General features: G+C 39.1%; 1 protein-coding gene across 3 annotated transcripts in view; it reads right to left on the reverse strand.

The window, feature by feature from the left end:
* LOC129828687 (ribosomal protein S6 kinase alpha-2) overlaps positions 1–23,259 on the reverse strand; it is a 56,484-nt gene extending 33,225 nt beyond the window's left edge. The window contains exons 1-3 of one of the 3 annotated variants that reach the window (XM_055889823.1): positions 22,688–23,259; positions 695–811; positions 318–399 (exon numbers count right to left, since the gene is read on the reverse strand). In XM_055889823.1, the coding sequence (XP_055745798.1) occupies positions 318–399; positions 695–811; positions 22,688–22,771 (283 nt within the window). In that variant the 5' untranslated portion in view covers positions 22,772–23,259. Of the gene's footprint in view, positions 1–317; positions 400–694; positions 812–5,958; positions 6,528–22,687 lie in introns of those variants that run through there. The other 2 variants (XM_055889824.1, XM_055889822.1) reach the window with 2 other exon arrangements.
* Between the last annotated feature and the right edge of the window lie 44 nt (positions 23,260–23,303).

Below are 23,303 nucleotides of genomic sequence, written 5' to 3' on the forward strand. Positions count from 1 at the left end.
CTTTGCAGTGAGGACACTCCTGCAGCTGTATTATGTAAGCAAGGAGGACATCATCTCAATTTCCTGAGACTTCATTTTTTAGAGCTGATTAAAAAAAGTAATGTTTTTGACTGAGATTTGTTGAGTATAGAAAACATAATATATATGTTTTTACTTATGTAGAAAAAAACTGTTAGTCTGGATAGGGACTTCAATCATGTCTGTTTACTGTAATAATCAATCATACCCTGATCATGTCTGTTTACTGCAATAATCGATCTTAGCAAGATTGGGCTGATGAAAAACATACAACTCTTCGAAAGTATCATAATAAGTACCTTTTAGCGTTGCTTTCCTTAACACTTTCATGGCATAAAGCTGTCCCCTGTCAGAGCCTCTGATTTTTCTCACCAGGAACACCTGTGGATGAGATTAATATCAAATCAAAGTTGATTGGTCGTATACACAGATTTGCAGGTGTTATAGCAGGTGCAGTGAAATGCTTATGTTACTAGCTTCAACAGGGCAGTAGTATGTCTCTCTAATACAATACTAATACACACACCCAAAAATATCTGAATAGCCGATTGCAAAAGTAACAGTAATGTCAGATTGAACAGTAGGGGAAAGGGTCACAAATGTATAGTACACATACAACACAGAGTAGGTATAACATACTGTAGATCCAAACACCTTAATCAAGGTATATGCTTACCTTTCCATAGGAGCCTTGGCCTAGCACTTTCAGCAGCTCAAACTGGGAGGGGTCTGCCTTTTCAAATCCCTCTTTGGTGTGCTGGCTAATGTCAATCTCTTTCAGGATGCCATCGTCCTGCAGGGAAGCAAATGGCCCACATATCAAACCAAGCAAGTGACGCCAGGAAGAGAGAACACCCGTGTTGTTCCAGAGACACCGGGAGAGCCAGAGAGAGGGATTTAGACAGATGTCCAACCTGGGAAAGTCCCATTTTATCAGAGCCAACAGAGACTAGTCAACTTTAATGACGAATTGAGATGGCATAGCCAGCATCACGAGTAGACCAGAATAACCAGAAGAAACTAGGCATGACTATGAGGATAGAACAGTGCTACCACATTCTCTGCCCTTAGTATCCTCAATGTCCACACATATCCACGTTAACTAGTAACAAAAGGAGGGTTTGAAACAGGTGTTGTAGGCTACCAATCAGAGAGTGACCTTGGCCACAGAACCACTGAGGTATAATAAGAACCAGCCAGTAGTCCATCCTGTTCCCCTCGTGTCAGGGGAGATTAGTGTGAGCACGTTTTGCGTGAGTGGGGCTGTGTGGCTGGCAGTAGAGCGAGCGCTCTGGCTATTAATGCTGTCTTCATGGCGTGCCTCTGAAATGTGCCGACCACAGCATGTGAGAGTCCTGCCCTGACCGTCGCTGATTGATGCAGAATCTGTCACGCTGACACAGCTGAGAGCCTGGTAAAACCGACTTCTCTCACTCACAGCAAAACAAATACAACAAACAGTCACATAACCCTTTGTATACAAAACGTTGTTGGGATGGAATAAAAAGGATGCTTTTCAAATCCACACATGCAGATTTGTCTCCTCTGATGTATGTTAATCTATAGCTTCTCCTCCTCTATACCATGTTGAACACAGCATTGAAAAGGAAGAAAATCATGTATCATGTGGATTTTCAAGAATCAATGGGTTAAGGATGACCTCTGTGGGGGCTCTAGAAAATAAAAGCTAATACATGAAACAATGGGATGTCAAACGCTCCCAGTCCATCTGTAGCTATTCAACGTGTCAGTTCCATAGAGACAGTGGGCTTTTCATCCTATCCAAACCTCCAACACCTCAACACTCTGCTGTTCAAACTGAGGAAAAAGAACGGCGGTTGCAGTTAGTCATGATGCCTTGTACAAGCAGTGATATCCCACATTAACCAGTACACTATCTATTCATACTAGTTAAAACACCTGTGATTGATTTAGAACAATTGGTAGAAAACGATACAATTTTAGACTACAGTGAATGGCTATTATTATCCTAAAGATCAAACAAACGTTACGGGGAAGAAAAAGCAACAATAGTCCTACAAATCAGAAAGAAAGTAAGGATTTGGCCTAGTTCCACATAGCAGTATTTCACACTATTCTAAAATACTGGAACGGAATAGAATGAAACATCTACCTGTGAGGGGAGTCTACCAAGTAGTACTAGTAGGTTTTTACAGTATCCAAATCAGTCGGTTGTTAAATCAGTCTTTTTGAAAATAAACTCTAGTGATGATTATCTTATTGAATCAAAAGTATAAACAACCCTTGTCCAATTACTACTCTTTGCCAATAAACATGGACAACAGCGTGACATGCTGCGTAGTGTATCCTGAATAACACGGTTTGTTATCTGGGTCAACAGCTTATGATGGTGTGTATTTCTAAATAAATCTCTTTGACTGAAAAGGTAAACTTGGCAAAATGGCTCAGTTAGTTGGATCATGGTGCTTGCAATACAATAATTGTGGGTATGATTCCTACATGGTCCACATGGATAAAAACATCTGGTAAATGCTCCCCCTCAATAGTAGCTTGCTAGTTCTAATGTCAACTCTGATAGCAGCTATAACAGTTTACTATTGCAGACAAATCACCATGCATTCCATCCCATTCATGCTGTTTGTAAAGTCTGATCCTCCTATTTAGAAGTAGTCTGCCCTACTCCATGTCAAAGTAGGAATGTAAATGTTACTGCAGCAGTTCATCTCTCCCATTAATAATCTCAGTATAATGGAATAAAACAGTCAGACAGTCCTATGAGTCTCTACCTGACTTAGTGCCAGATTCTTCCTCCTTAAGAAAACTCTGACCTCCAGAATCGTTCTTAATTTCATGGGCCTGGGTACTTAAAGGTCAAACGTAGACGTTTTTATCTCAATATCAAATCATTTCTGGGTAAGAATTAAGTACCTTACTGTGGTTGTTTTCAATTAAAATAGTAAAAAAAAATCATCAAAAATACTGTAGCTTCCTAGCAAAGAGAAATTTCTCAAGTAAGAATTTTGCTAGGACTGTCTGGGAGTGGTCTGAGTCGGTAGGGATAACTGAAAACTAGCTGTTATTGGCAAAGAGGTTTGGAACTCTTTCTTATTGGTCTATTAACTAATTTACCACCTGGTGATGTCACCAGGCAGGCCAAAACTCCTTCCCACCAAAACAGGCTGAAATTTCAGGCAGTCTTTTCAAACAGCTCTAAAAGGGCATTATCATAATTTACCCAAGTTCACAGTATTATTCCAACATCAGTCTGGAAATATATATAAAACACAGGACAATCACATTTTTGACTGCACTGGGCCTTTAAAATAGATTTGCTGACTGCAATACCTCTTTGGCCTCAATATTGATTGGCGCCACCTTTAACTGATTGAGTTGGTCAGTGCCACACATCTGTAAAGACCCTAGTCTCAGGACTAAACCATATGTTTTCTTAATGACATCTAGCTACAAGGGTGTCTTCATCCAAACATATATGAATTAAGTATGTAATAATGACAATGACAATATAATGAAAATCACTTAGCGATTTGCTAAATAGCATCAATTTCTTGTGCGATTCCTGATACAGCCAGGATTACTCATGAGGCAATCATACCCCATGATGTCACGAGCACTCTCATATCTAAATCCATCAGCTATTGTCTCCATATATTTATTTGTATGTACAGTAAGTTAATCATGCTTAGTATGCCTCAGTGTATTGCAGATGATTTCCAGACTGATGAAATGTTTGGTGGAACCTAGTTTGAAATATTATGTCTCGTGTGTAATGTGGATTGAGGTTTTGTACATGATGGTTGAATCAACGTTGTTTCCACAACATTTCAACAAAACAATTATATGTGATGGAAAACTGATTGGATTTGCAAAAAGTCCTCAACTTAAGGGAATTTCGTCTTTTTTTACACAATGTTGAACCTAAATCCAATGACATGATGAAATGTTTTGGTTTCACGTTGAATTCACATTAGTTGACAACTCAACCAAATGTAAATCAAAAGTAGACATTGAAATGACGTCTCTAGCCAGTGGGAACATTATCTCAGAGAGGCTGGTCGGTCTGCACATCTTGTTATGACACAGTCAGAAAGGATTACAAAGAGCCGTCAAAGTGAATCTCATTGCTACTGATAACTGCACACAGACATAGAAGCATTCTGTAACACAGTCACAAGCAGTGACATATCTATAACCCCCAAGCAATGTTTACACCAGGGATGGGCAACTTTGATGGAAGTGGGGGCCACAAAAACTCTAAACTCATCATGAGGGGCCACAGTTGCTCCCGGGTCTGCGTAACCACACTTTGAGAATCTTTGACCCTCTTATGAGGTCTTAACTTTGAATTCATTGAGGCAGGTATGTCACCACTGGTCATTTTAACAGCAAGTTACTTGAAAGCTCAGCAAGAAAGGACAAAATTGAATGACAAAGTGTCCACAGCGGTTAGAAACTGTTTCTACAACACGTAGAAAAAGAGGATTGGTATGCGGTTAAATTGGGATAGAGAATTTGTTTCGTGTATTTGCATGTCAACTTCGCAAACATGAATTTACATGTAAATTATCATTCAAGTATTTGTATGGTATTGTATCGTACAGATTTACACCCATAGTAATTTAATAGGATATACTGTGTTTCCACCCCTTTAGAAGTTAAATATGCGGGAATCCCTTGTTGTGCCTTTAACCATTGGCCAACATTCAGCACCATGGACAGTACCGCAATCAACGCAAATGGACAAAAGACTGATTGCAAATTCAGCCCCATGGCCGCTGAACAGGACCGTGTCCAGGTAGCTTTGCAATATGGTGAATCAAAAGGTGAAGATTACAATCTCCTGGGTCGTGGTTGGATTGGATAGGTGTGTCTATGGATTCCAATTCCCCTTTGTAAATTGTAAAAAAAACTAAGCCTACAGAATAAAGTGAAGATCATTGGAAATCAGTCTACTGCTCTCTTCTTTTCATGATTCAAAATTTTCGTCCAAATCTAATAAATAATTAATTATTTTAAAAGGGTCAATCTGCTGTTAAAACAATAACAAAGCGGGTAAACAGCAGATGGATGGGGCTGGAGAAATTGAACCTCTCCCAAATTCATAGATGGGGCTACACATGCAAGGACTGGCCCTCCATTAGATCAAAATGATAGCTTTGATTACATTGTTTACAAGTTTCTATTTTGGATTCTGATGGGGGTTAACAGTTGAACTCAGCTCATGAGGCAAAATAAGTTATATTCTTCAAGAATCAATAAAAGTAGCCCACATAAGTTTAAAAAAATGTCCCTCATAAGCAAATAGGCCTAGCTACACCAAACCCAGAACGCATTAGGCCTATATTAGACGTAACATTTTTTAAATAAAATGTAAAAAGTAGCTACAAATCAACAGAGCGTGGCAGGGAATTTATTCAACAAGCAAAGCAACGTAGTCCATAAAATATAATTTGGCTCATGATAGTAGAATAGCCTACAGGAAACATACTCAGGTATCGTGATTGAATTCATTTTAAGGTAGCTATGTACAGACAACAACATTTCACAGTCATAGTAAGTAAAACGTTCCTGAATAAAGCAGCTATCAGCAAAGTCAGTGCTAGTAGGACAAGACAAGTGCAGGTGTTTGTGCAAGAAAGGCGGGAACACCTGTAGGCCTATCTGTCAGATTCAGACTTGTTGTGGCACAGCAATACCAGGCTATACAGAATTCAACATGATCATTTTAGCATGAAAATGTTGCGCAATGGTAGGTTATAAAGCTTGTCAAAATATTATGGCAGGTGTATAACAAAACAACACCTGTAAGGTTCCACAAAACAGCCTACCACAATATAATTTAGTGACAGCAGTGGTTGAATCACACCATTAGCAAACAATTATTCTACGTTATGGCGCACACACGTGACACAAAATAGCAATACACAACAATATACTAACCTCCAATCTGCAGAGGTTCGAGCTTTTGGACCGTGACTTCTTCCGAAGGTAGACGGAAAACCATCTCCTAACTGTAAATTTCCGCATGTTCGTGTCCATTGCGCCCTGCTTCAGATCTGCATTTCAGATCAGCCCTGGCAGTTTATATTTGCTCAACAACTATATATCAGTAAACAAAAAAAAGGGATTAAGCGTCCTCCTAGTCACTTCTAATCCATACTTCCGATACGGCAGATAAACAGCCACCAGGAAAACCTTTGCGATTTGGTCACGGTTGACACCACCGCAGTGTCTGTCCTTCCTTGCTAGCGCGCAATGCTTTGATTTGACAGTGGCATCCAAGCAGCAGTGATTCTGGCGAGTGTCCTCAGCACCCGCCGCTATCCCTTGCGTCCCGCTGAATCAGCACGTGCAGTGAGTGACGCAATGTGAGGCGAGCGATGGCTCCCTTCCTCCTCCTCAACATTCGGATTCTTCTTTTCGCGCCCAATCAAACAGGACGTTGGTAGTCTAGTAGAAAACTCCCCTTCTCGATCAAACTAGAGCAGCTAATCCACATGTTCATGATGGTGGACACTGCAGAGAGCAGCATGCAATGTTGGTATGATGCCCAGTGAAATGCTGAGGTCTCATCTGTCATCATCAGGCATGTTAGGGATGCATAGACCACAGGGGAATGTGTGGTAGTGTTTTAAAAAATGGTTATAAGAAGCCGATTAGGTTAAGAAAAGGCAAACCAGGTTTAGGATGCCTGTAATATAACGTGTGTACCCCATGGGTTACATTTTGTTGGTAAATCAGTCAATTGAAATGAATAACCCATTGTGTAAAGCTGGATCTTGATAGTGTGCATTGAGAATCCTAATTGACCTCTGAGGACTAGCTCATTATATAATGTGCATTAGATTATTAAATAATGTGCATTAGATTATTAATATGGCAGCCATTAGGAGAAAGCTCCATTAGGCCTAGCACCTAACCCCATGACCTAGCCTTTTGGGGGCCCTAAACAAGATTTGGTTGCCCACCCACACACTTTTAGTGGCCCCCCTTTTCAAGGTGGAGAGAAAAATGTTTTACCGTACATTTCCTGCAATTCTATACATTTAGCCATGGGGAGTATATTTTGTTAGCAGTTTTAAAGCAAGCTTTCTGCAATGCTACACATTTGCCATGGGGCGGAGAGAAATGTTTGCAATTTTGTTACAAATTTCTTGCAATTCTACACATTTCTCAAGACTTATGTCATGTTAATGATATCAGAGTGAGAGTGACTAACACAATCAACGGAGCCTTAGTCAACATGGCCGAGAAGAAGATACTGAAACCGACTGATAATAAACTGCTCCAATATTACAGTTCATAAATGATTCAAATTAACATGCTCTGTTAATGTACATAAATGTCATGATTTTTTTGGGACCGTGACTTCTTCCCGAAGGTAGACGGAAAACCATCTCCTAACTGTATATTTCCGCTGGGCACCTGCCCTGCATGCCCGGTCAGTATTTGACCAAGATTACTACATGTTTATGTAACAGTTTAACTTTAGTCCGTCCCCTCGCCCCGACCCGGGTGCGAACCAGGGACCCTCTGCACACATCAACAACAGTCACACACGAAGCATCGTTACCCATCGCTCCACAAAAGCCACGGCCCTTGCAGAGCAAGGGGAACCACTACTTCAAGGTCTCAAAGCGAGTGACGTCACCGATTGAAACGCTATTAGCGCGCACCACCGCTATCTAGCTAGCCATTTCACATCGGTTACACTTAGCGCCTTCAAAAAGTATTCACACCCCTTGAACTTTTCCACTTTTTGTTGTGTTACAGCCTGAATTTAAAATGGATTCAATTGAGATTGTGTGCCACTGGCCTACACAGAATAGCCAATAAAGTCAAAGTGGAATTATGTTTTTTTTTTACTTTTACAAATTAATAAAAAATGAAAAGCAAGCCTAAATAAGTTCAGGAGTAAACATTTGCTTAACAAGTCACATAATAAGCTACATAGACTCACTCTGTGTGCAATAATAGTGTTTAACATGATTTTTGAATGACTACCTCAGTTGAGCAGTGAATTTCAAACAGATTCAACCACAAAGACCAGGCAGGTTTTCCAATAACTTGCAAAAAGGTTACCTATTGGCAGTGGTGTAAAGTACTTAAGTAAAAATACTTTATAGTACTACTTAAGAAGTTTTCTTAGGGTATCTGTACTTCACTTGGCTATTTATATATATTTTTTACAACTTTTGCTTTACTACATTCCTAAAGAAAATAATGTACTTTTTACTCCATAAATATTCCATGACACCCAAAAGTACTCTACATTTTGAATGCTTAACAGGAAAGGAAAATTGTCAAATTCACACACTTATCAAGATAACATCCCTGGTCATCCTGCCTCTGATCTGGCGGACTCACTAAACACAAATGCTTGTAAATTATGTCTGCATGTTGTAGTGTGACCCTGGCTATCCTTAATTAAAAAATAAAATTGTACCTTTTGGTTTGCTTAATATAAGGAATTTCAAATGATTTATACTTTTACTTTTGATACTTAAGTAAATATAATTGCAAAAATGTACTTAAGTATCAAAATTATATTTAAAACCAAATACTTTTAGACTTTTACTCAAGTAGTATTTTACTGGGTGACCTTTACTTGAGTCATTTTCTATTAAGGTATCTTTACTTTTACTCAAGTATGGCAATTGGGTACCTTTTCCACCACTGCCAATTGGTAGATGGGTAAAAAAAAAGAAGCAGATATTGAATATCCCTTTGAGCATGTTGAATTTATTAATTACACTTTGGATGGTGTATCAATACACCATCAATACAATAAAGATACAGGCGTCCTTCCTAACTCAGTTGCTGGAGAGGAAGGAAACCACTCAGGGATTTCACCATGAAGCTAATGGTGACTTTAAAACACTTATAGAGTTTAATGGCAGTGATAGGAGAAAGCTGAGGATGGATCAACAACATTGTAGTTATGCCACAATACTAACCTAAATGACAGAGTGAAAAGAAGGAAGCCTGTACAGAATAAAATATTCTGAAACATGCATCCTACAAAAAAATGTGGCAAAGAAATTAATACAAAGCGTTATGTTTATGGCAAATCCAAAACAACACATCACTGAGTACCACTCGTTATATTTTGAAGCATGGTGGTGGCTGCATCATGTTATGGGTATGCTTGTCATATGCAAGGAGTAGGGAATGTTTTAAAGATAAAACAAAAAAGGCAAAGGGCTAAGCACAGGCAAAATCCTAGAGGAAAAACTGGTTCAGTCTGCTTTCCAATAGACATTGGGAGACAAATTCACCTGTCAGCAGGACAATAATCTAAAACAAGGCAAAATATCCACTGGAGTTGCTTACCAAGATGACATTGAATGTTCCTGAATGGCCTAGTTACAGCTTTGACTTAAAAATCGTCTTGAAAATCTATGTGAAGACTTCAAAATGGCTATTTAGCAATGATCAACAACCAACTTGACAGAGCTTGAAGATTTTTTTTTTATTTTTTTTAAATATTGCACAATCCAGGTTAGCAAAGTTCTTAGATACTTACCTAGAAAGACTCACTGCTGTAATCGCTGCCAAAGGTGATTCTAAAATGTATTGACTCAGGGGTGTGAATACTTATGTAAATTAAATATCAGTATTTTATTTTCAATACATGTGCAAAAGAATCTGGGGGTTTATGGGGGTATTGTGTGTAGATGGGTGAGAGAAAACAAATATTTAATCCATTTTGAATGCAGGCTGTAACACAACAAAATGTTGAATAAGGTGTATGAATACTTTCTGAAGGCACTATAGCTGGCTAGACTAACTTACCAGTCTAAAATGTTTTTGCTGACATGCTAATTGAGTGATTGTCAGTGACTGACATAAGAGAGAAACTGCTGATGCACCAAATTTAGAAATTGCACCCTGTGTATTCTACTATTCTAACTCTCAATAGTAAGTTGAGAACCCGACTGAGTTCCTAAAATATTATTATTATTTACTTTTTTTGTCAGGGGCCCCCTAGCCTAGGTGGCCATAAGCGACCAGTTATGTTGCTTATGCCTGGAGCTGGCTCTGCCCATGACCTGTCTCTATAGAGGCTTACCACCTAACCCTGTGACCTGTGTCCATAGAGGCCTATCACCTAACCCTATGACCTGTCTCTATAGAGGCCTACAACCTAACCCAATGACCTGTGTCTATAGAGGGTCATCACAGGGCAATTACAAATACATAAACAACTTTGAATAGGCTTACTGTGTAGAGATTGTTTATGAAATCATGCATTAGGCCTACATTAGTGAGACTGTCTTTGCAGCTGGTTAAAGTGGTACCTAAACCAATGCTCTAAACAAGGAGAGATGAAATGTATGTACAAATCTGATGATGCTTACATAGTCACCCTCACTGAAACCTTCAAATATTTAAAAAAATGTCTCCTTCTGCATGTGCAGCTTGGAGGTAACAAGGTGAGAAATACCCAGTGCACAGTGGATTTCATTTTTTTCAACACTCAGATGTTCCACATTCATCAGAGCATGCACTGCAAAATGCTTATATGAACATCCAGACATTGCCTATGTCTGGGACTGGTGGGATTAGATTGCACTTGAATCAGAAGTACAACCAAACAGTGGTAACGGTTGTTACCGGCCTTATAGGGATGCTTGCTTTCGTTCTCATAAAGGGGACAATGTCTCTGAGAATAATGAGTTATATACTGTACATAATTCTGAGGCATTGGGAGGACATCTCTGATCTATCCCTGATCCAGAGGCCTTGGGAGGACAGGACACCAGAAGCTGTCAGAGCACATACACAACTTTCCATACACCTTTCCATACACCTGTAAATTAAAACTTCTTTGGGATTGGTGTCCCGTCTACGGGACGTTTGAGCTAACGTAGGCTAATGAGATTAGCATTAGGTTGTAAGTAACAAGAACATTTCCAAGGACATAGACATATCTGATATTGTCAGAAAGCTTAAATTCTTGTTAATCTAACGGCACTGTCCAATTTACAGTAGCTATTACAGTGAAAGAATACCATACTATTGTGTTAGGAGAGTGCACAATTTTGAACATGAAAAGTTAAACAAATTACAAATTTGGGCAGTCTTGATACAAAATGTTGAACAGAAATGCAATGGTTCATTGGATCATTCTAAAACTTTGCACATACACTGCTGCCATCTAGTGGCCAGAATCTAAATTGCACCTGAGCTGGAATAATACACTATGGCCTTTCTTTTGCATTTCAAAGATGGTACAATTTTTTTTCTTCTTTGTATTATCTTTTACTAGATCTACTGTGTTATATTCTCCTACATTCCTTTCACATTTCCACAAACTTCAAATACTGTTTCCTTTCAAATGGTACAAAGAATATGCATATCCTTGCTTCAGGGACTGAGCTACAGGCAGTTAGATTTGGGTATGTCATTTTAGGCGAAAATAGAAAATGAGGGGCGGATCCTTAAGAGGTTTCAGAATCTTGACATTTTGACCAAATCTTACGGTGAACAAATTATTGCAGTTTACAAAGACCAAATCTAGTACTCTGTTCCATAAAGCTTTTACATCTAGTCAGCTTCTACAGCTGCTGTTCGTTTAAAGCATAGCCATACTTTTATTGTCGACAAGGCTTGCATACATTGCAGGTGGTCTGTCTACAGTAAATGTGAACATTTCCATATTATCTAATTCCTTTGAACATCACAATGCATGACTTATCTCTGCCTCTGGCCATCTGCGGGATTGACTGCAATTTATTACGCCCTGGTCGGTGTGATATTTGCAAGTACAAACAGATACATCTAAGTGATCCTGCTAGAATCTGTCCGTATGTTAATATCTGTGAAATGCTAAAATAACGAGATGAGTCATCCACAAATGTGGCACTGGCACACAACATCATACCGAGAAAAAGCCAAAGTCGGAATGCACGCTTTAGATTAGATTGTCATGGAGTACTGTCTGACAAAGATAATAACGGTCTCAAAACCAATCATTCATATCTATGGAGAGTCACTGCAGTGACTATATTAAGTACCGGTGGCACTTCAAAACAATGTCAGGATTTGAAATGTAAACCCACTTTAAAAAGTCAACACCTTATTTTGCAATGACAATGTCAAGACTTCAAAGAATAGGCTTTGATGTCTTGAATATGGATTCTTTATGCCTCCCAAAGTGTTCAGGGATTGTAGTTTTTGATAAAACAAAGACTGTAAAATCACCAGTAATTCAGCTAAAAATGTGTTTAATTTAGGAAATCTGTTCCGAAGTATTCCCACAAAAAAGAAGAAAAAGAGACTCGTTCGTGTCTCAATGTAATCAAAGTATAACATTATTGTTACTTTCAAATACAATCACTTTTTTTGGTGGTCTATTTGCAGTGTACAAATTATTACAATTATGTTCCGGACCCCCGACAAATATCGTTCTTCGGTTACACCTGCTTTAGTGGATATAAGCACCTAAAATGTTCCCTTTAGAGCAACTGTATAGCAAAAGTGTTGCTGTCGGTTTCACAAAAAACCCCAGAGGATATCATTCAAAAAGCTTTACCATGTCTGTATTGACATACCCGCTTTCCATACAGTAATTTACCTGGAATGGATTGAACCATCTTGGTGTCTTATATCTGACTGGGATTCATGATGCAGCACTGTTCCCCCTATTACAGTAAATCTGCCTAGTTGAAATAATGTTCTAAGCATCTGTTCAAGAAGACAAGCTATGTGGAAATTCTTCATTTTAGATTCAGGGGGTGTAAAAAACAATTCAGTCATCACTTCAGTTTGTACAGCAGCCATTAGGACAGCATGTAATTATACTGGACTTGATCTCACTCTGAGAACACAGATGGAATGTGGGAGTTATCATGCAAACACTTCCTCATAGGTTCCACACAACACCAGTAGGGTTTATCTACTATACTTACATTGCCAAGACACATCGATCACATCCAATAAGGCGAGTACAGTACATCAAGCTGTGGATCCTAAACCATGCTCCTCCCAAGTATGCATTGCATTTTTACAATTCAAAACTTCTGGAATAAACTGAAGAGACTGTCACGTCAGCAACTTCTTCAAATATAGTGCCTATAGAAAGTCTACACCATCCATTCAAAAAGTCCACCTTTTGTAGCCTTAGAGTGCATTCGGAAAGTAGTCAGACCCCTTGACTTTTTTCCACATTTTAGTTACGTTAACACCTTATTCTAAAATTGATGAAATTGTTTTTTCCCCCTCATCAATCTACAGACGATACCTCATGACAAAGCAAAAACAGGTTTAGACATTTTATTAAATAAATAAAAAGTTAAATATCACATTTACATTAGTATTCAAACCCTTTGTTGAAGCACCTTTAACAGCGATTACAGCCTCAAGTCTTCTTGGGTCTGACACTACAAGCTTGTCACACCTGTATTTGGGAAGTTTCTCCCATTTTTCTCTTCAGATCCTCTTTAGCACTGGTCAGGTTGGATGGGGAGCGTTGCTGCACAGGTATTTTTAGGTCTCTCCAGAGATGTTTGATCGGGTTCAAGTCCAGGATCGGGCTAGGCCACTCAAGGACATTCAAAGACTTATCCCGAAGCCACTGCTGCTTTGTTTTGGCTGTATGCTTAGGGTCATTGTCCTGTTGGAAGGTGAATCTTCACCCCCAGTCTGAGGTTCTATAAGGGTACAAGTGCTGTGCCTCCTGATAATAATTAGGTGCATGTTTCCTCTAGGATCAGACTATGACATATACAAATCAACATCAATAAAGGAAACTAATAGAAATCAGTGACGAGGTTGTGTGCCAGCCAAAACTAAATCTTGCACTACCTAGACACCCATTAGTAAGGAAATAGATTTTCAATAAGAAAAACATTAATTTCAGTGCCTCATTGATTTAACCACCTGATGTGTTGTGCACTGAGGTCCACAAGCAAAGGGAAAAGGTGAGAGGACGGAGAGCGAATAGATGCGAGAAGGAATTCTAAAACGAGCAAAATGATCATGCCGTTTGTATGTGGCTGCTATGATTGTGAACTGTGTTTGCGTGTGATCAGGGGTGTATTCATTCCTCCGATTATGTTGAACAACATTTCTTAAAATAGAAGCAAACGGTACGAAACAGGGATAAACATACCTGAATTTGTCCAATAAAAACTCTTGTTTGTAACTGTTGGTCTATTGATTACACCCTAGATCAGCTAGTTGCAGGCTAGTGTGCAAGGCAGTATTGAATGTGTCGCTGTCTGTCACCTTAAAACCTCTAACGAGTCACAAACCCGGATCCGGGATCCCCCCCATCAAAAAAGCTGACTAGCATAGCCTAGCCTAAAGCCACAGGGATATCATATAATAAAATGTTCATGAAATCACAAGTCCAAGACACCAAATGAAAGATACACATCTTGTGAATCCAGCCATCATTTCTGATTTTTAAAATGTTTTACAGGGAAGACACAATATGTATTTCTATTAGCTAACCACCATAGCAAAAGACAACTTTTTTTTCTCCACCATTTCTTTCCTGCATAGGTAGCTATCACAAATTCGACCAAATAAAGATATAAATAGTCACTAACCAAGAAACAACTTCATCAGATGACAGTCTGATAACATATTTATTGTATAGCATATGTTTTGTTTGAAAAATGTGCATATTTCAGGTATAAATCATAGTTTTACATTGCAGCCACCATCACAACTCTCACCAAAGCAACTAGAATAACTACAGAAAGCAACGTGAATTACATAAATACTCATCATAAAACATTTATGAAAAATACACAGCGTACAGCAAATGAAAGACAAAGATCTTGTGAATCCAGACAATATTTCAGATTCTTTAAGTGTTTTACAGCGAAAACACAATTTAGCATTATATTAGCTTACTACAATAGCCAACCACACAGCAGCATTGATTCATGCACGTTAGCGATAGCGAATAAACCAGCAAAAGATATTAATTTTTTCACTAACCTTCTCAAAACTTCATCAGATGACAGTCCTATAACATCATATTACACAATAAATATATTGTTTGTTCGAAAACGTGCATATTTAGCAGCACAAATCGTGGTTATACAATGAGAATAGTAGCCAAGCTGCCAACAAAATGTCGGGAGAAATCTTGGGAGAGGCACCTAATCTAATCAATAACCAATCATAAACTTGACTAAAAAATACAGGTTGGACAGCAAATGAAAGAGACATTAGTTCTTAATGCAACCGCTGTGTTAGATTTTAAAATTAATGTTACTACGACATACAGCGTGCGCTAAAGCGAGACCGCACCAAAATTAGTGGCGGAATAATAGTTTTACATTTTTCAACAGAACAACGAATTAACATCATAAATAGTTCTTACTTTTTGATGAGCTTCCATCGGAATCTTGTGCAAGTGGTCCTTTGTCCAGAATCATCGTTGCTCGGTTGTAGATTGCCGTCTTCAACTTAGGAATTAGCAGCAAACATTAGCTATGCGGCCCAGACGTGCCCAACTCTTCATAACGCAGCACAAAGAAATATCTGAAAATCGCAATATACTGATATAAACTGATATAACTCGGTTTAAAATAACTACATTATGATGTCTTTAACACCTATATCGAATAAAATCAGAGCCGGATATATCTAAGGCCTATAAAGAGAGCTTTTCAGAATGCCATCCTGAGGTCCTCCTTTGTGCCATGACGAACGTTGAAAAGAGTGCACCCCCGGTTCCATGAGCCTTTATATGGCGTCAGATCTGCCTAGCAACACCATTCCAATTCTCACTGCTTACTGACATCTAGGGGAAATCGTATGCAGTGCATGTCGACTCATAGATAACATGCAATTTAATAAACTGACCCTGGAACAGAGCATCGATTTCAGATTTCTTACTTCCTGACAGGAAGTTAGCTGCAACTTGAGTTCTGTTTTACTCACAGATATAATTCAAACGGTTTTAGAAACTAGAGTGTTTTCTATCCAATAGTAATAATAATATGCATATTGTACGAGCAAGAATTGAGTACGAGGCAGTTTAATTTGGGAACGAATTTTTACAAAGTCGAAATGGCGCCCCCCTATTGACAAAAATTACTCTAATTTGTCTCTCAACCTGTGTGCACCTACGTTGTAAACTTTCATTCATAGGCTGGATTGTCACAACCTTATGATAGGTATAGGGTAAATTTGAACATCATGTAGTAGCCTAAACCTATCAATGTTACATTGAGCTGGGTGAATGGAATATGAATGACAGTCATCCAATATGCTGTAATAGAAATAAGACCATGCTCATAAAAAAAAGAACATGCTCCCTCATCTTAAACGTCACAACTGCCACTGACTGAAACTATCAATTAATCTTCTGATCACATTAATGATTAAACAGAGGATTACACAGGACAAACTATTTTTTTATTTTATTTTTCCGTTACTTTACCAGGTAAGTTGACTGAGAACACATTCTCATTTACAGCAACGACCTGGGGAATAGTTACAGGGGAGAGGGGGATGAATGAGCCAATTGTAAACTATAATGCATAATTCCCCATAAATAGTATAGTGCAGTGTGAACAGTTTTTACTATGCAGTATGCAGAGATAATTAGCATTGGAGTGACATAGGAAGTGCGGGCAGGTGGAGAAATCAAACAGTTACACAAGGACAGGGTTCGAGCATAACTAAAAGGCACATATCTGTATTACAGACCAATGCACAGCTGTTTAGCACAAAGAAATTAGCAGAAAGAAATCAAGTGATCTTTCAAACAGATTATGTTTGTCTCCCATACTGCACCGGTCCCCATACTGCACCGGTCCCCATGGAGCTGAAGCATAATAACTGCCTGAATACAGTAGTAGATCTGAACCTTAGCCTGCACATACGGTAATGCTGATATTTTTATTTTTTATACAGTATATCAGAACCTTACATTTATGTTCAAATCATACCATAAATCAACTACTATGACATGGGAGGATTGTAGTAGTATATCCACATTACTGTACTCTTTAAATCGTATTATAGATTTAAATATTCCTTCAGAGGATTTGACGTTCACCTAAACTGTATTGAATTACCAAGTCATAATACTGTTCCTTGTTAGAGGTAGACATGAATTAAAATAAATGTGTCAAATCTCTGATACAGAGTATGGCTTAACATTTTTCTTGTTTAAGAAGGTACCTTAATATATATTCACTGAGCACATCATTTGAGCCATTGTTCATGCTCACTCACGTGAAAAGAAATGTCTTTTACGTAAGTAAAACGTAATTATCCCGCAAGACCGGCCTTGACCCTCAAACATCAGGATGCACATTAATGAGAAATGCCATGGTTATCAGTGCGGTCCAAAACCTTGCCTAGGTACTGCTTTGCTGTGTCTAAATGGCTGGAAGGACTGTAGTTAGGCATGGGAAATACGAGCTATAGAATGCTTGGAGACAGAGATACAGAGCTGCAGAAGTATCTGGGCTGTAGCCAGGTTCGTGGCTGATTAAGCTTATCTCACCCAAAGCCAGGGGTGCTGTGATCCATAGAGAGCAATCCATCAGGACCCAGAATGTCAGCCGCCCGTATCTGTCTGGTCTTCATGTCTGTCTCCTGTTCTTTCAGCTCTCTGGAGAGTGAGTAATGGAGCAGTGGTCACCCTGGCTGTGTTTATAGGTCTGCTGTGAAAAGATATGCCTCCCTTCATCTCACCTGTGTAGCTGCACACATTTAATACAGCATCTTACACCTGGATATTCCTAGATAAGCCCCACAAATGAGGTATACTAGTAGCAAGATCTTATCATGTATTTATTAATTTCCTTGAAATATTGTGATTCCTTAGATGACTGACGATAAAATATTACTTCATATTTCTAATCACAGCATAGGTGAGTTGCAATTATAGATTTAATCAACTCACTACCATAAAATGCATTGGTGAAGGCTGATAACGCAGGCTATCCAGTGGCACTCTTTATCAGTGTCATTTCCTGGGAAATAGAGATTTGTCTGAAAATCAGCAGATCTCTTATTGTGTTTGACTGGTGTATCGCTGAAGGATTAATGTAATTTAACTAGATTTAGGAGGACAGACTGAGCACTGGACATTAATGCATTTCTGGGTTGTGTGGTTTTGGGGACTACACAGCTGCTTAATGACATATATAGGAACTCTGCATGCATCACTTTTGTTGGACTACTAACAACACCTGTATACATTGCAGCTTGACATTTACTGTCATGAGTCTTGTCCTGGAGGCAGAACTGAGCGATGTCCCCTTCGATAGGCTAGCTGCAAAGTCAAAATTGGCTATAATGTAAAAATGAATCTACACAAAAATGAGCTTTTTGGTCTTAATTTAAGGTTAGAGTTTGGCATTAGGGTTAACGGTGTGGTTAAGGTTAGGTTTAAAATCACATTTTATGAATGTGGCTGTGCCAGCTAGTGACCACTTTGCAGAGCTGCCTCCAGAACAAAATTCATGACGAAATTGCTAAACTGCATATACATCAGTTAGCCAGTATATAGTTCTCTGTACAAGTCCTCCAAACTCATCCTTTCTATTGATGCAGATTAGACATCATTACATTAGAGAGCTGGATACTATCACTATGTATCCACTTGTTTTTCTTACATTCATACGACTAAGTCATAATAAAGAATATCACACACTCACCATATAAAACACAAATACTGTTATATTATAATATCCTCTGGTGTATTCAGGAGCTCTTCATAAGGACCCTCGTCTTCGGTCAACGAGGCGAAGATGAACTCAGCCTTACTTTTACTGCTCACTCTGGTCAGGGAGAACCAGCGATGACTCAAGGTGAAATGACTTCCTTTCGGCCCAGTTGCCCTCACAGGAAGAAGGGCAGACCCAACACAGGATCTTAGCTCTCATCTACCACAGATGAGTGAATTACAAAATGATTGCTTTCAACAGCAGACAGAATTGCTATCAGCCATTACCTCTGGTACCAGCTCCCATGAATTCACACTGATTAAAAGCCAGTTGACTGGATCTTACTTAGGACCTCTACCAAGAGAAAACCACCCTGGCTATAGAGGAGAATGAAATCATCCACATCTTTACTAGTGATAGAGAAATCTGCTGTAAAGCAGTATCCAAATCCAACAGTTATAGTGATCACAATATTACCATATCCAGGAAAACCAAAGTTCCAAAGGCTGGACCTATTATTGTGTATAAGAGGTCCTACAAGAGGTTTTGTAGTGATTTCTATGTTGATCATGTAAAGAATATTTGCTGGTCTGTGGTGTGTAATGATGAGCAACCAGACACTGCACTTGACACATTTATGGAATTGCTTTCTCCAGTTACTAATAAGAATGCACCCATTAAGAAAATGACAAAATTGTAATCCCGGTGAATTGATGAGGAATTGAAAAATGTTATGGTTGAAAGGGATGAGGCAAAAGGAACGGCAACAAAGTCTGGCTGTATAACCGACTGGCAAACATTCTGCAAATTGAGAAATCATGTGACTAGACTGAATAAAAAGAAGAAGAAACTACACTATGAAACAAAGAATGACAGCAAAAAGCTTTGGAGCACCTTAAATGAAATTTGGGGTAAAAGGGCAAACTCAGCTCCTAGTCCATCATTCATTAAATCAGATGGCTCATTCATCACAAAACCCACTGATATTGCCAACTACTTTAATTATTTTTTAATTGGCAAGAAAAGCAAAGTTAGGCATGACATGCCAGGAACAAAATTCCAAACATACACATCCAAGCTTAACTGATCAAATTATGAAAGACAAGCATTGTAATTTTGTGACTGCTGAAGAGGTGAAAAAATTATTGTTGTCTATCAACAATGACAAGCCACCTGAGTCTGACAACTTGGATGGAAAATTACTGAGGATGATAGCGGACGATATTGCCACCTCTTCAATCTAAGTTTACAAAAGATGTGTGCCCTCAGGCCTGGAGGGAAGCAAAAGTCATTCCGCTACCCAAGAATAGTACAGCTCCCTTCACTGGCTCAAATAGCCGATCAATCAGCCTGTTACCAACACTTAGAAAACTTTTGGAAAAAATAGTTTGACCAGATACAATACTATTTTACAGTAAATAAATTAACAGACTATCAGCACGCTTATAGGGAAGGACATTCACAACATGGCACATACACAAATGACTGATTGGGTGAGAGAAATTGATAATAAAAAAATAGTGGGAGCGGTTTTGTTAAGCTTCAGTGCAGCTTTTGACATGATCAATCATAGTATGCTGCTGGAAAAACATACAGCGCATTCGTAAAGTATTCAGACCCCTTGACTTATTCCACGTTATGATAAAATTGTTTTCCCCCCTCAATCTACACACAATACTCCATAGCGACAAAGCAAAAACAAGTGTTTAGATATTTATTCAGACCTTTAACTCAGTACTTTTGTTTAATCACCTTTGGCAGTGATTACAGCCTTGAGTCTTCTTAGGTATGATGCTACAAGCTTGGCGCAACTTCACTTGTGCCGTTTCTCCCATTCTTCTCTGCAAATCCTCTCAAGCTCTGTCAGGTTGGATGGGGAGCGTCGCTGCACAGCTATTTTTAGGTCTCTCCAGAGATGTTCGATTGGGTTCAACTCCGGTCTCTGGTTGGGCCACTCAAAGACATTGAGACTTGTCCCGAAGCCACTTCTGCATTGTCTTGGCTGGGTGCTTCGGGTCGTGTTCCTGTTGGAAGGTGAACCTTCTCCATAGTCTGAGATCCTGAGCAATCTGGAGCAGGTTTTCATCAACGATCTCTCTGTACTTTGCTCTGTTCATCTTTCCCTCAATCCTGAATAATCCAGGCCCGGCCGTTGAAAAACATCCCTACAGCATGCCAACACGATTCACCGTAGGGATGGTGTCAGGTTTCCTCCAGACTTGATGCTTGGCATTCAGGCCAAAGAGTTCAATCTTGGTTTCATCAGACCAGAGAATCTTGTTTCTCATGGTCAGAGTCCTTTAGGTGCCTTTTGGCAAACACCAAGCAGGCTGTCATGTGCTTTTTACTGAGGAATGGCTTCCATCTGGCCATTCTACTATAAAAGGCCTGATTGGTAGAGTGCTGCAGAGATGGTTGTCCTTCTGGAAGGTTCTCCACAGAGGAATTCTGGAGCTCTATAAGAGTGACCATTGGGTTATTGGTCACCTCCCTGACCAAGGCCCTTCTCCCTGATTGCTCAGCTTGGCAGGGCAGCAAGCTCTAGGTAGAGTCTTGGTGGTTCCAAACTTCTTCCATTTAAGAATGATGGAGGCCACTATGTTCTTAGGGACCTTCAATGCTGAAGACATGTTTTTGTATCCTTCCCCAGATCTGTGCCTCGACACAATCCTGTCTCGGAGCTCTACAGACAATTCCTTCAACCTTATGGCTTGGTTTTTGTTCTGACATGCACCGTCTACTGTGGGACTTTATATGGACAGGTGTGTGCCTTTCCACAGGTGGACTCCAATCAAGTTGTAGAAACATCAAGGATGATCAATGGAAACAGGATGCACCTGAGCTCAATTTCTAGTTTCATAGCAAAAGGTCTGAATACTTATGTAAACAACCTATTTTTTTTATAAATCTAAAAAAACGTTTTTGCTTTGTCATTATGGGGTATTGTGTGTAGATGAGGAATTGTTTTTATTTAATCCATTGTAGAATAAGGTTGTAACGTAACAAATCTGGCTTAGGACCGTTACCGAGATGAGATCTGGCTTAGGACCGTTACCGAGATGAGATCTGGCTTAGGACCGTTACCAAGAGGAAACCACCCTGGCTATAGAGGAGCTGAGGAATGAGGCCATGAGTGCTCTTGTGTGGGTGACTATCCCATGCTGTCTCCATTGACTTGAGGACATAAGACACTTAACCTCTCAAAAGGAGAGAAGAGGAATGAAATGCATTTCAAATGGGCCTGGTTACCAATTAGGTAACAGTGATGCAGCTGAGAGTTTTCAGTCAGGAAGAATCAACCTGACTACCACTGTTAAGCGACTTCAATAACCACTTTAGGAGTGATGCATGGATCTCACTGTGTGTGTCTAATAGCAACTGAGGCAGCTGTTGCTCCCCCTACACCTATTTGATTTTTCCTGTTCTTGGCAAATGAGATTTTACATTGACACTATAACCCAGGGGTGTAAAACTAATTTTACGCAGGGGACGCATTCGGTTATATTTTGGTTATATTTTCAGTGCTCCTTTACTGTCTAGTTTTATTTAGGTTATTATTAGTGAGCTGGACACACAAACTGCATGAATGTAGAACCATTATAATTTCTACAGTAAAGTATATTGTGTCCATAACACCTCCCATAAATCTTTTAAAAATTAAAAACCCTCAAACCACACACACAAGCTGGATTGGAACCCATCCCCAGCCGTATGTTTTACACCCCTGCTATAACCGCTTTCCTCTTATCCTACTACAACAGCTTACATAAAACTGATTGCACCACACATAATATTCATTATATCTGACAGCCAAGGCCCATAATACAACATTAAAAGTTTTATTTTGGGGTCAGGGAGTCAATTGCAGTTCAAATTTGCAAGGGAAATACTAAACTGTGATGACATGTAAGTTAGACAAGTTATTGTGTGTATATTTTAACATCCCGTCCCAGGATTTTGATAAACCCCTTTTATTTAAAAAAGTTTAAATACTTCTTGTAAAAATAAGCTTTACTTACCACCGGCCACAAACAGATGAAGCTCTTCAGTATGTTTCCATGCCTTGCATGAGGCCCAGGTCTGTAAAAAGAACAATGTCTCATGTACTCCAACAGCCCAATAAATCTCACACACACAAGGTAAATTGTCAAGAGGAAAGATCAAGGGCTTGACTGTATGGTATAACTAGCCTATACACCACCAGCTTTGCTATTCTACCACTATAGTAAATAGCTTTCATTAACAAAAATGATTTAGACGTCTTCTTGCGCAGGAGACAGTTAAGATGGAGTAGCAATCATCTTTGTTCTAATAAACTGACTATACATCTGCAGTTAAGTTGGTGAAGAGTGTGTGACAAATATAAATATGTATATGTACATATACATGATTTTAAGTCAAACTCATCAGCATTTGAGTGCCTGGACATGGAGTTTTATATCATGTCATACTTTTTGTGGATATAACATTTCTTTAAATGTGTAATTTATTGTAACAGACTGAACAATGCTAGACAATGTAAGACAGGTATACTGCCTCTGTTGGCCATTGGTGTTGTGTAGACGTTTCCTGACCTCTTGTGGCATGTAGTTGAATGTGCAGACTTACACAGTACACTAGTTACCTGGATTCACT

The sequence above is a fragment of the Salvelinus fontinalis genome, chromosome 30 (genome assembly GCF_029448725.1).
Source record: "Salvelinus fontinalis isolate EN_2023a chromosome 30, ASM2944872v1, whole genome shotgun sequence".
Classification (NCBI taxonomy): domain Eukaryota; kingdom Metazoa; phylum Chordata; class Actinopteri; order Salmoniformes; family Salmonidae; genus Salvelinus; species Salvelinus fontinalis.